This window comes from Anomaloglossus baeobatrachus, chromosome 8, assembly GCF_048569485.1.
Source record: "Anomaloglossus baeobatrachus isolate aAnoBae1 chromosome 8, aAnoBae1.hap1, whole genome shotgun sequence".
Taxonomy (NCBI): domain Eukaryota; kingdom Metazoa; phylum Chordata; class Amphibia; order Anura; family Aromobatidae; genus Anomaloglossus; species Anomaloglossus baeobatrachus.
Window position 1 is genome coordinate 106,031,530 of NC_134360.1, and position 12,613 is coordinate 106,044,142.

The window sequence follows — 12,613 nt, forward strand, 5'->3', positions numbered from 1 at the left end:
TAGGTAACCAATTACGGGCAGTTTTTACATCCTCAATAGAATCGCATCTGCTAGTGTGATCACTTGGTGATAGGATGGAACTTAAAGTCGTGTTTCTCTTGGAAACAAACTTCACTCCATCCCTTAACCCCTTAACGACCGCGGGCAGTAAAATTACGTCCTAAATGTCATAACGTTACTGCCCGCGGTCTGCCGGCGGCAGCATGCCGCGATCGGCGCACATCTCAGCTGATTTTCACAGCTGAGATGTGTGCCTGCTAGGCACGAGCAGAATCGTTATCTGCTCGTGCCGATTAACCCCTTAAATGGCGCTGTCAATACGTGACAGCGCCATTATAAGCGCGATCGCGGTAAACTTTTACTTACCGCCCGATACCGGAAGTCACGTGACGCGATCACGTGACTTCCGATAGTTGTCATGGTAGCACAGGGTCATGTGATGACTCCTGTACTACACATGACTTGCTTTCACTTTCGCTGTGCCAGCGGCACAGCAAAAGAGAAAGAGAGCGTATCTGCTGTTTACAGCTGTGTAGCTGTGATCAGCAGATACTGCAGAGCGATCGGATTGCTGATCGCAATAGCCCCTAGGGGGACTAGTAAAATAAAAAAAAAAGTTAAAAAAAGTTTTAAAAAATTTAAAAAAAACAAAAAAACCTAAAAGTTCAAATCACCCCCCATTCGCCCCATTGAAAATTAAAGGGTTAAAAAAAATAAAAAATATACACACTTTTGGTATCGCCGCGTTCAGAAACGCCCGATCTATCAAAATATAAAATCAATTAATCTGGTCAGTATACAGCGTAGCGGCAAAAAAATTCCAAACGCCAAAACGACGTTTTTTTGTCGCCACAACTTTTGCGCAAAATGCAATAAGAGGCGATCAAAACGTAGCATCTGCGCAAAAATGGTACCATTAAAAACGTCAGCTCGAGACGCAAAAAATAAGCAGTCACTGAGCCATAGATCCCGAAAAATGAGAACGCTACGGGTCACGGAATATGGCGTAAAACGTGCGCCACTTTTTTCGGACAAACTTCCGATTTTTTGTAACCTTTTATATAAAAGTAAACCTATACATGTTTGGTGTCTACGAACTCGCACTGACCTGAGGCATCACACCCACACATCAGTTTTACCATATAGTGACCACAGTGAATAAAATATCTCAAAAACCATAGTGCTATCGCACTTTTTTTGCAATTTTTTTTTACATTTGGAATTTTTTTGCCATTTTCCAGTACACTATATGGTAAAACTGATGGTTTCATTTAAAAGTACAGCTCGTTCCGCAAAAAATGAGCCCTCACATGACCATATTGACTGAAAAATAAAAAAGTTACGTCTCTCAGAAAAAGAATGTCGAAAAAAAAAAACGGAAAGCGAAAAATCGGCCGGTCGTGAAGGGGTTAATATATGATGTAAAGTGTTATCTGTAGACAAAATTGGAAGATATTTCTTAACAATTCTGATCACATCATAGTAGTTGCTGCTGTATTTTGTGGAAAAAACTACCGGTAATTTGTTCTGAAAGTTACCTTTATTTTTATCCTTATTGTTTATTTCAAGATATTGGGATCTGTTTTTAATATTCGCTTTAATTTTTGCCCTCTGAAGATTTTGAAAATTATACCCTCTGGCCAAGAACCGCCTATCAATACTACTACACTCTGCCTCAAAACGTTCCTGACTGCTGCAGCACCTCTTTGCACGTATATATTCACCTGTGGGGATATGCTCCACCACATGCTTGGGGTGACAACTGTTAGCATGTAGTAGAGAATTGCCTGATATGGGTTTACGATATAAACTACAGTCAATTTTGCCACTATCAATAATTCCATGGAGTGACATCCAAAAAATTAATTTTCGTTTGATCATGAAAGAAAGTGAATACTAAATTGTGGGCATTGTTATTAATATAGGAAATAAATTCCTCTACTTTCTGTTCTGGTTTTTGCCACACAATTAGTATATCATCTATGTACCGAAGGTATAGGATGATATTATGAAAAAGGGTTATTTTGACTGAAGATGAATTGCTCCTCCCACCAGAACATAAAGACCCCAGCTAATGAGGGGGAGAAGTGAGCACCCATAGAGCAACCCCGCAGCTGAACATATTTTCTGTCTAGGAAGGTGAAAAAATTATTTTTCAATAAGAAAAAAGTGACTTCTAATAAAAAATTCTGCAGATCGTCAGAATAATTCGAGTATTTTTTAAGTTGGTCTTTTAGGGCCAGAATCGCAAGGGAATGAGGGATGGACGTATACAAAGTCTGTACGTCGCACGTGAGCCAACTGTAATGACTTTGCCACTGAATATTAGAAACAATGTTCAGTACATGTTTGCTGTCTAGAACATATCCTGGAGAGATTTTGGGGAGTAACTGCAAATGATTATCTAGCCACTCTGACAGGTGTTCTGTGACAGAATCAATGCCTGACACGATTGGCCTAAACGTTGGTGGAAACCGATTTTTGTGAGACTTGGGGAGAGCATGCAACAATGGAGTGAGAGAGAATGGTGGATTAAGGAACTCCCCCTGTTTTTTATCTATAACACCTAAATGCAATCCCTCTTCTACCAATCTCTCTAACGATTTTTTTATATCTGCAGAACGATCAAAATCGATCCTCATGTAGGTGTCACTGTCATTGAGCATGTTTAAAACCTCTCTTTCATAGAGGCCCACGTCCAAAACAACCACTGCTCCCCCCTCAGCATTCTTTATGATGATATTAGGATTATTGCGCAAGGAGAGAACAGCAAGTTTCTCTTTTTTAGATAAATTCTGGACAGTGGGTCTCTGTTGATGAGAAAGGTTAGTAAGTTCTTTTTCAGAGAGGTTTTAAACATGCTCAATGACAGTGACACCTACATGAGAATCGATTTTGATCCTTCTGCAGATATAAAAAAAATCATTAGAGATTGGTGGAAGAGGGATTGCATTTAGGTGTTATAGATAAAAAACAGGGGGAGTTCCTTAAAGGGGTGGTTCACCCATATTTTTTATTGTCTAGATCGATATTATATTGAGAAACAATGTTTCTCTCAAATACCTTGTGTTGTCAATAGTGCCTGTGAGAGGCGCTATTGCAGACCGCTGCTCCCCGTCCAGTGACGTACCCGTCCAATGCTGCCTCGTCACATCCATGCAGCCGGCTACATTCTGAGCCCATCTGCTCTCTGCTCCCTGCTCCCTCCTCCCTCTTCCCTCCTAGCACAGCACGGCGCGTCTCCTGCTCCCCCCTCCCTCCTCCCTCCTCGCAGAACGCTGCAAGCAAGAGACGTGCTGTGAGGGAGGAGGGAGGGGGGAGCAGGGAGCAGATGGGCTCAGAATGTAGCCGGCTGCACGGATGTGACGAGGCAGCATTGGACGGGTACGTCACTGGACGGGGAGCAGCGGTCTGCAATAGCGCCTCTCACATGCACTATTGACAACACAAGGTATTTGAGAGAAACATTGTTTCTCAATATAATATCGATCTAGACAATAAAAAATATGGGTGAACCACCCCTTTAATCCACCATTCTCTCTCACTCCATTGTTGCATGCTCTCCCCAAGTCTCACAAAAATCGGTTTCCACCAACGTTTAGGCCAATCGTGTCAGGCATTGATTCTGTCACAGAACACCTGTCAGAGTGGCTAGATAATCATTTGCAGTTTCTCCCCAAAATCTCTCCAGGATATGTTCTAGACAGCAAACATGTACTGAACATTGTTTCTAATATTCAGTGGCAAAGTCATTACAGTTGGCTCACGTGCGACGTACAGACTTTGTATACGTCCATCCCTCATTCCCTTGCGATTCTGGCCCTAAAAGACCAACTTAAAAAATACTCGAATTATTCTGACGATCTGCAGAATTTTTTATTAGAAGTCACTTTTTTCTTATTGAAAAATAATTTTTTCACCTTCCTAGACAGAAAATATGTTCAGCTGCGGGGTTGCTCTATGGGTGCTCGCTTCTCCCCCTCATTAGCTGGGGTCTTTATGTTCTGGTGGGAGGAGCAATTCATATTCAGTCAAAATAACCCTTTTTCATCTAATATCATCCTATACCTTCGGTACATAGATGATATACTAATTGTGTGGCAAAAACCAGAACAGAAAGTAGAGGAATTTATTTCCTATATTAATAACAATGCCCACAATTTAGTATTCACTTTCTTTCATGATGAAACGAAAATTAATTTTTTGGATATGTCACTCCATGGAAATATTGATAGTGGCAAAATTGACTGTAGTTTATATCGTAAATCCATATCAGGCAATTCTCTACTACATGCTAAAAGTTGTCACCCCAAGCATGTGGTGGAGCATATCCCCACAGGTGAATATATACGTGCAAAGAGGTGCTGCAGCAGTCAGGAACGTTTTGAGGCAGAGTGTAGTAGTATTGATAAGCGGTTCTTGGCCAGAGGGTATAATTTTCAAAATCTTCAGAGGGCAAAAATTAAAGCGAATATTAAAAACAGATCCCAATATCTTGAAATAAACAATAAGGATAAAAATAAAGGTAACTTTCAGAACAAATTACCGGTAGTTTTTTCCACAAAATACAGCAGCAACTACTATGATGTGATCAGAATTGTTAAGAAATATCTTCCAATTTTGTCTACAGATGACACTTTACATCATATATTAAGGGATGGAGTGAAGTTTGTTTCCAAGAGAAACATGACTTTAAGGGGCACTTTGCACGCTGCGACATCGCAGGCCGATGCTGCGATGCCGAGCGCGATAGTGCCCGCCCCCATCACAACTGCGATATCCTTGTGATAGCTGCCGTAGCGAACATTATCGCTACGGCAGCTTCACATGGACTCACCTGTCCTGCGACCATCGCTCTGGCCGGCGACCCGCCTCCTTATTAAGGGGGCGGGTCGTGCAGCGTCACTGCGACGTCACACGGCAGGCGGCCAATAGGGGCGGAGATGACCAGGATGTAAACATCCCGCCCACCTCCTTCCTTCCGCATATCCTACGGAAGCCGCAGTGACGCCGGTAGGAGATGTTCCTCGCTCCTGCGGCTTCACACACAGCGATGTGTGCTGCCGCAGGAGCGAGGAACAACATCGGACCGTCGCGTCAGCGTAATCATGGATTACGCCGACGCTGCACCGATGATGCGATTACGACGCTTTTGCGCTCGTTAATCGTATCATCGAGCCTTTACACACTGCGATGTCGCATGCGATGCCGGAAGTACGTCATTTTCAATTTGACCCCACCGACATCGCACCTGCGATGTCGTAGTGTGCAAAGCCCGCCTAAGTTCCATCCTATCACCAATTGATCACACTAGCAGATGCGATTCTATTGAGGATGTAAAAACTGCCCTTAATTGGTTACCTTCCACAGGATCATACAAGTGTGGACACAAGAAATGTCGACTTTGTCATTATAGGTTGAATGTAAAAAAAATTTCTTCATATGCCGATAAAAAAACGTACCAAATTACTTCTATGATTAACTGTGGTTCAGACCATGTGGTTTATTTGATTTCTTGCACGATGTGTCAACTGCAGTATATTGGCAGCACTTCATGCTCCCTAAGAAAAAGAATATCCGAACACATCTATGATGTGAATAATGTTACATCTAGGAAGTTGTCAAGTGCCTCCCAGCACTTTCGTGATATACATGCCGGTAGTTTTGATGGCATGAAAGTTTGTGCTATTGAGAAAGTAAAACTTCCTAAGAGAGGAGGAAATTTAAAGGATATTCTTTTTCAGAGGGAAATTACCGTAAGTGGATTTTTCTAATGGGTACCAGAACTCCCACAGGTTTGAACAAAAGAAATGAAATACTGTTTGCTTACTAATGCTGTTTGGTTTTTGGTTTTTTTTGACATTCACTCCTATGTTACCGTGTGTGAATACCTGCATAAAAAATGTTCCCCTCACTGGGTTAATGCTTTAGTGAAAAGCTCTTTCCATTTGATTAAACACATGTTTTGGTCTTTACTCCCTCCTTTTTAAACAAGTCCTGTGAACACATGCTTTAGAGATTGACTAAGAACCAAGTGTTTGAAACGCGTCCTCTCTGTCTTGGGTTTGTTTCACACCAACATGGACTTTTTAATATGTAAATAATAAAGAATTAACGTTTTAAAGAATTTCCTGTTTGGACTCAAGTTGCTGGAATATCTTCCTTCTCCATCCACTAGTGTATGCAGGAGAGTAGACATCAGCTGTAGAACTGCAAGGCTCAGCATCCTCCATCCAGGACTGTATGCAGGAGTTTTTTGCCCCCAAAAAAATGACGTGCGCTTTGTCATATTTTTGTGTGCTAGCCAGGTACAGCAGGCAAATACGGGCTGCCCCCAACCCCCAGCTGCCTATTTGTACTCGGCTGGGAACCAAAAATATAAGGAAGCCCTTTTTTTATTTATTTATTTCATAAATTTCATGAAATAATTAAAAAAAAAAAAAAATGACGTGGGCTTCGCCCAATTTTTGAGTCCAGCCAGGTACAACTAGGCAGCTGGGGATTGTAATCTGTAGCGCAGGGTGCCCAAGCTTTCTGGGCACCCCCGCTGCGAATTGCAGTCCGCAGCTGCCCCAGAAAATGGCGCTTTCATAGATGTGCCATCTTCTGGTGCTGTATCCAACTCTGCCAGCTGCCCTAGTGCCGGTTGGCTCGCTGGGTAATAATGGGGTTAGGACTAGCTGTATATTATCAGCTGGCCCTAAGCCCGAAAGTCATGGTGTCACGCCAATATTAGACATGGCTACCATGAATTTCCAGTAAAGATAATATTTTTCTGTGTGTTGTGTTTTTTTTTTATTAGAAATAAAACACAACACAATTAGTGACTCCATCTTTATTGAACTAAAGAACCCCCCCCTCCGCAGTAATGCTGGTCAAGGGTCCCACGATGTCCACTTCGGATCCAATATCATCTGATCGGTTTACTGGAAGGCAAAGCGATCAGATGATGTGTCAGGTTCAAGGATGTGAATCACATGACACATCAGCTGATTGTATAAAAGCCATTTATACAATCAGCTGATGCATCAGTGGAAAAAGAAAAAAAAATACACACTTCTGTGCAGACTCCCGATCGCTGCAGGACCCGGCGGTAATCAGATAATGCGGTCACCTGGCAGAATCAGCTGATAGTTTAAGCCGGCCGGGCGGTAAAAAGCCGGCCTCAACACTGGACTTATACGATCAGCTGATGCAGTCAGGTGACCGCATCAGCTGATCACCGGCAGGTCCTGCAGCCATCGGATGTGTCCCGGGAGTTTGCAGACAGGTGAATATGATATATATTTTTTTTCTACTGTTCACTTTGATTTCGCAGCTGCTTCCACCTCCCGTACGGACATGGCGCCGGACGGGAGGTGGAAGTAGGGGTGGCGGTACCGGGAGGATTCACTCTTCTGTGTTTACCAACACAAGGAATCCTCTTCCTGTACATGTGACTTTACTACATACCCCTTGCACTCATAGCTGCGTTTTAGTCATAGAAACGCACTAAAACGCAGCTATATTTGTAATTTGCGTTTTTCATCGCGTTTTTGAACATTTCATTGAACTCAATGGGTGAAAAACGCAGTGAAAAACACAGGAATAATTGACATGCTGGGCACCACTAAAACCCAGCTAAAAAAAACGCTGTGTGCAGATAGCAAAAATGAAAACTCATAGACTTTGCTGGTGAAGCAAAGTCATGCAGTTTTCTGAACAAAAACGCACCCGAAAAACGTTCAAAAACGCAGCGAAAAAGCCTAGTGCACACATAGCCTTAGGCGGGCTTTGCACGTTGCGACATCGCAAGCCGATGCTGCGATGTCGCACGCGATAGTTTCCGCCCCCGTCGCAGCAGCGATATCTTGTGATTCCTAGCGTAGCGAACATTATCGCTACGCCAGCTTCACATGCACTCACCTGTCCTGCCTCCTTCCTAAGGGGGCGGGTCGTACAACGTCAGAGCGACATCACACGGCAGCCGGCCAATCAAAGCGGAGGGGCGGAGATGAGCAGGATGTAAACATCCCGCCCACCTTCTTCCTTTTGTATAGCCGCCGGCGGCAGGTAGGAGATGTTCCTTGCTCCTGCGGCTTCATACACAGTGATGTGTGCTGCCGCAGGAGCAAGGAACAACATCGTACCTGTCGTGGCAGCGTAATTTTGAAAAAGTCGGAGCCTACACCGATGATACGATAACGATGCTTTTGCGCTCGTTAATCGTATCATCTAGGATTTACACACTGCGATGTCGAAAGTGACGCCGGATGTGCGTCACTTTCGATTTGACCCCACCGACATCGCACGTGCGATGTTGCAACGTGCAAAGCCGCCCTTAGTCTTGTCATTTTCTTGCATAGTGCTACAATTCGCACAACAATATGATTTGTAAGGTTCTGACCTCTGGGACCTCACCGATCCTGAGAACAAAAGGATAGAAAGGACCCTTGGGTAGTGATCTTTTCGCATTATTGCTCCTGGTCATCTGCTGTAAAGGAATGTAACACAGCTTCAATGAAATATAAGAACCTGTGTAGTGGTTGTCAGCAGAAATAACTGTCAAAAGACCTCAGAACTTAAAGAGTAACCGTCGTTCTAATTATTACTTCATAAATCAATAGTAGACATGAAAATAAGTAACTCTGTAATATACAGTATCTTATCAGGCAGATTTGCTTCTTTCTCTGCCAGAGTTGATCAATCGTTATCAAAATTCTCAATTCTGAGGTAAAATCTGTATTCAGTGAGGACTTTCCCATTACTGAGATAGGAGACGGCAGACCCCATTTAATTAATATTCAGTTTGAACATTGGCTGAATTATTTTTACACCATTGATCTTTGACATAATTCACAAGAATGCATACATTTTGTACTTTTTCTCACTTTTATATTTTCTATAAAAAAACAAACAGATTTTATCTTTATTATTAAAAAGCATTAACATTTAAAGGGTTTGTCTAGTCTTCTGATAAAAAGGTGCACGCACTCTGTGACTGCAGACTTCTGATTTCTTATAACGTGCTCTATGCACACTGTCAAGAATCATTGGTAGTGCCAGTGAGAGGAGACGCTCATGTGAGCGCAAGTATGTGATTTGCATCCTGATTTGACCTGCTTGGCCTCACTCAATTCACTTGTATTAAGTGAGGTGAAGCACATCAAGTCAGAATGTGGTCGCAAGTATGCGGATCACATCTGCAGATCACCTAAGTATGCAGATCACATAATAGTGGTGAGTCCTGATAGTGTGCACACCACACGCTATAAGGATTCAGAAATCTGCAGTTACATAGTAAGTGAGTGACTGCAGACATTTGTGCCAAGCCTAGGCCACCAGTTAAGTTTTTTTGTGGCAATACACTAGCATACTTATTGATGTTAGTTATGCCTGTGCCTAATAATATGATGAAGTATGTGTCTCCTTTAAATTTAAGAATCTAAAAAGAAACGTTATGAGACAGGAAAAAGGAAAAAATAGTTTTTTTGGGCAGTATGCATTAGTGATCAGACTAATATGCAAATTGTCTCTTCAGAAAGTAAGAGGACTTGACTGGCAATAAAGAACAGTAATCTGGCAGCATCACTGTGCGATTTTTCCATCCTGAGTCCCAAATCATAATTTTAAAATAAAAACATTAAACATAAGATTATTTAATTTTATTTAATGAAATAAAATTGTATTGTATTTGTATCTACTATAGTATTTAACACATTGTTACCAATTTTGCAGAATATTACTATGTAGCTCTGGATTTCTCAGGACATGGACAGTCCTCCCATTTGCCCAAAGGAATGAGGTATCAGCATATGGACTACATGAGCGATGTACATAGGGTGGTAACATGTAAGTTGAGCTTTATACATTTCCTTACCCATGCCTTGAACGGTAATGGTACGTTCCCACAATCAGTGTTTTTGCTGCTTCCCAAACGCCGTGTTATACAGTATAAGCACACTGCGCTTCTTTTAGGGGTACTTTACATGTCGAGCGCGATAGCATCCGCCCCCATAGCACGGCCGATATGTGCTGATCGCTGCTGAAGCGAACATTATCGCTACGGCAGCGTCACACGCACATACCTGCTCTGCGACGTCGCTGTGACCGGCGCACCGCCGCCTTTCTAAGGGGGCGGTTCGTTCAGCGACATCACAGCAGCATCACTGAACCGCCGTCCAATAGAAGCGGAAGGGCGGAAATGAGCGGCCAGAACATGCCGCCCACCTCCTTCCTTCCTCCTTTTCCGGTGGACCGAGGTAAGATGTTTGTCGTTCCAGCGACGTCACACATAGCGATGTGTGCTGCCGCAGGAACGAAAAACAACATCGTACTTGCAGCAGCAGCAGCGATATTATGGAAATGAACGACGTGTCAACAAGCAACGATTTTGCACGTTCTTGCGCTCGTTGATCGTCGCTCATTTGTTTTACATGCTGCGATGTTGCTACCGGCGCCGGATGTGCGTCACTAACGACGTGACCCCGACGATATATCGGCAGCGATGTCGCAGCGTGTAAAGTACCCCTTAGACACAGCACAAACTGACCTGCAACGTGGTTTTCCGAGCCACAGCATGTCAATTTATGCTTGCAGTGATGCGAGGGTTCTGAGCGGGAGAGCACAGCAAAAACCCACTGCCCTCTGAATTCTGATTGTGGGCACAGATGCTGCGTTATCCCGTAGAGAACTCGCTTCAATGCAAGAGGGATGACACTGTGTCTAGGACGCATCTTATCCTGATCATGGACATATCTATATATATAATTGCCTTATTCTGTCTGTCTGTCTGTCTGTCTTGCTCCAAAATTCTGTCGTTACCGTGACAAGCGTCTCATTGGCCGCTCGCCTCGGCTCCGCTCCCCCCGCACGGATTGGCCGCTCGCCCAGGCTCCGCCCCCCACACGGATTGGCCTCTCGCCCCGGCCCCCTGCACGCATTGGCAACTCGGCCACGCCCCGCCCCCCTCACGTATTGCACGCTTGCTCTGGCCCCGCCCTCCGCACGCATTCCCCGAACTGACACGGAGCCCTGACTCCCAGGTGAGTGCTGTAGCCCCGGGAGCCCACACCAGCGTACGCCGGCAACCAGCCAACACATACCCTCGCATTGCTGGGGTTACCGGCGTACGCTGGTGTGGGCTCCCGTGCGAGCGGGGTACACTGGTAACCATGGTACACATCGGGTAATATTGTGTAGCATGGTTACCAGCGTATGCCGGCTCCCTGCCCATTCAGATCGTTGGTCTCCCGCTGTCACACGCTGATGCGTGCTGCACAGCAGGAGACCAACAAGTGACCCAGCACTGTCTCTTTGAATACTTACCTGATGTGTACCATACTTACTAGCATACCCCGACTCCCGGCACACGTACGCTGATAACAATGATGCACATCAGGTAACTATGGAAACCGCTTTGCATACTTGCCCCCTCGGCCACGCCCCCCGCTCGGCCTCTGCCCCTCTCAGCCACGCCCCCCACACTCTGCCCCCTCGGCCACGCCCCCCACACTCTGCCCCGCTCGGCCACGCCCCCACACTCTGCCCCCCCAACGGCCACGCCCCCACGCTCGATGACGCCTACCCGCTCGTCCACGCCCCCACGCTTGGCCACGCCCCACACTCTTCCCCCTCGGCCACGCCCCCCACACGCTCTGCCACGCCCCCACGCTCGGCCACGCCTCCCCGCTCGGCCACGTCTGCCCCGCTCGGCCACGCCCCCCACACACATTGGGCACCTATACACCTCCCCCCAGGACTACTCCACCTATCAGACACCTCTCCTCCAGGACTACTTCTCCTATTATCCTCCTCTCTCCCCAAGGACTACTCCTCCTGTTATACTCCTCTCCCCCCAGGACTACTACTCCTATTATACTCCTCACCTCCAGGATTACTTCTCCTATTATACTCCTCTCTCTCCAGGACTACTCCTCCTATTAGACTCCTCTACCCCAGGACTACTCCTCATATTAGACTCTTCTACCCCCAGGACTACTCCTCCTATTATACTCCTCTCCCCCCAGGACTACTCCTCCTATTATCTTCCTCTCCCCCCAGGACTACTCCTCCTATTATACTCCTCTCCCCCCAGGACTACTCCTCCTATTCTCCTCCTCTCCCCCAGGTCTACTCCTATTATACTCCTCACCTCCAGGACTACTCCTCCTATTATACTCCTCACCTCCAGGACTACTCCTCCTATTATACTCCTCACCTCCAGGACTACTCCTCCTATTATCCTGCTCTCCCCCCAGGACTACTACTCCTATTATACTCCTCTCCCCCCAGGACTACTTCTATTATACTCCTCTCACCCCAGGACTACTCCTCCTATTATCCTCCTTTCTCCCCAGGACTACTCCTATTATCCTGCTCTCCCCACAGGACTACACCTCCTATTATCCTCCTCTCCCCCCTGGACTACTACTCCTATTATACTCCTCTCCCCCCAGGACTACTCCACCTAATATCCTCCTCTCCCCCCAGTACTACTCCTCCTATTATCCTGCTCTCCCCCAGCACTACTCCTCCTATTATACTCCTCTCCCCCAGGACTACTCCTCCTATTATTCTGCTCTCCCCCAGCACTACTCCTCCTATTATACTCCTCTCCCCCAGGACTACTACT

The 12,613-nt window shown here is 45.4% G+C and overlaps 1 protein-coding gene across 4 annotated transcripts in view; it reads left to right on the forward strand.

The window, feature by feature from the left end:
* SERHL2 (serine hydrolase like 2) overlaps window positions 1-12,613 on the forward strand; it is a 206,762-nt gene that overhangs the window by 62,366 nt on the left and 131,783 nt on the right. For all 4 annotated transcript variants that reach the window (XM_075320901.1, XM_075320904.1, XM_075320902.1 and 1 more), the window contains one exon: window positions 9,718-9,831. In XM_075320901.1, the coding sequence (XP_075177016.1) occupies window positions 9,718-9,831 (114 nt within the window). The remainder of the gene's footprint in view (window positions 1-9,717; window positions 9,832-12,613) is intronic.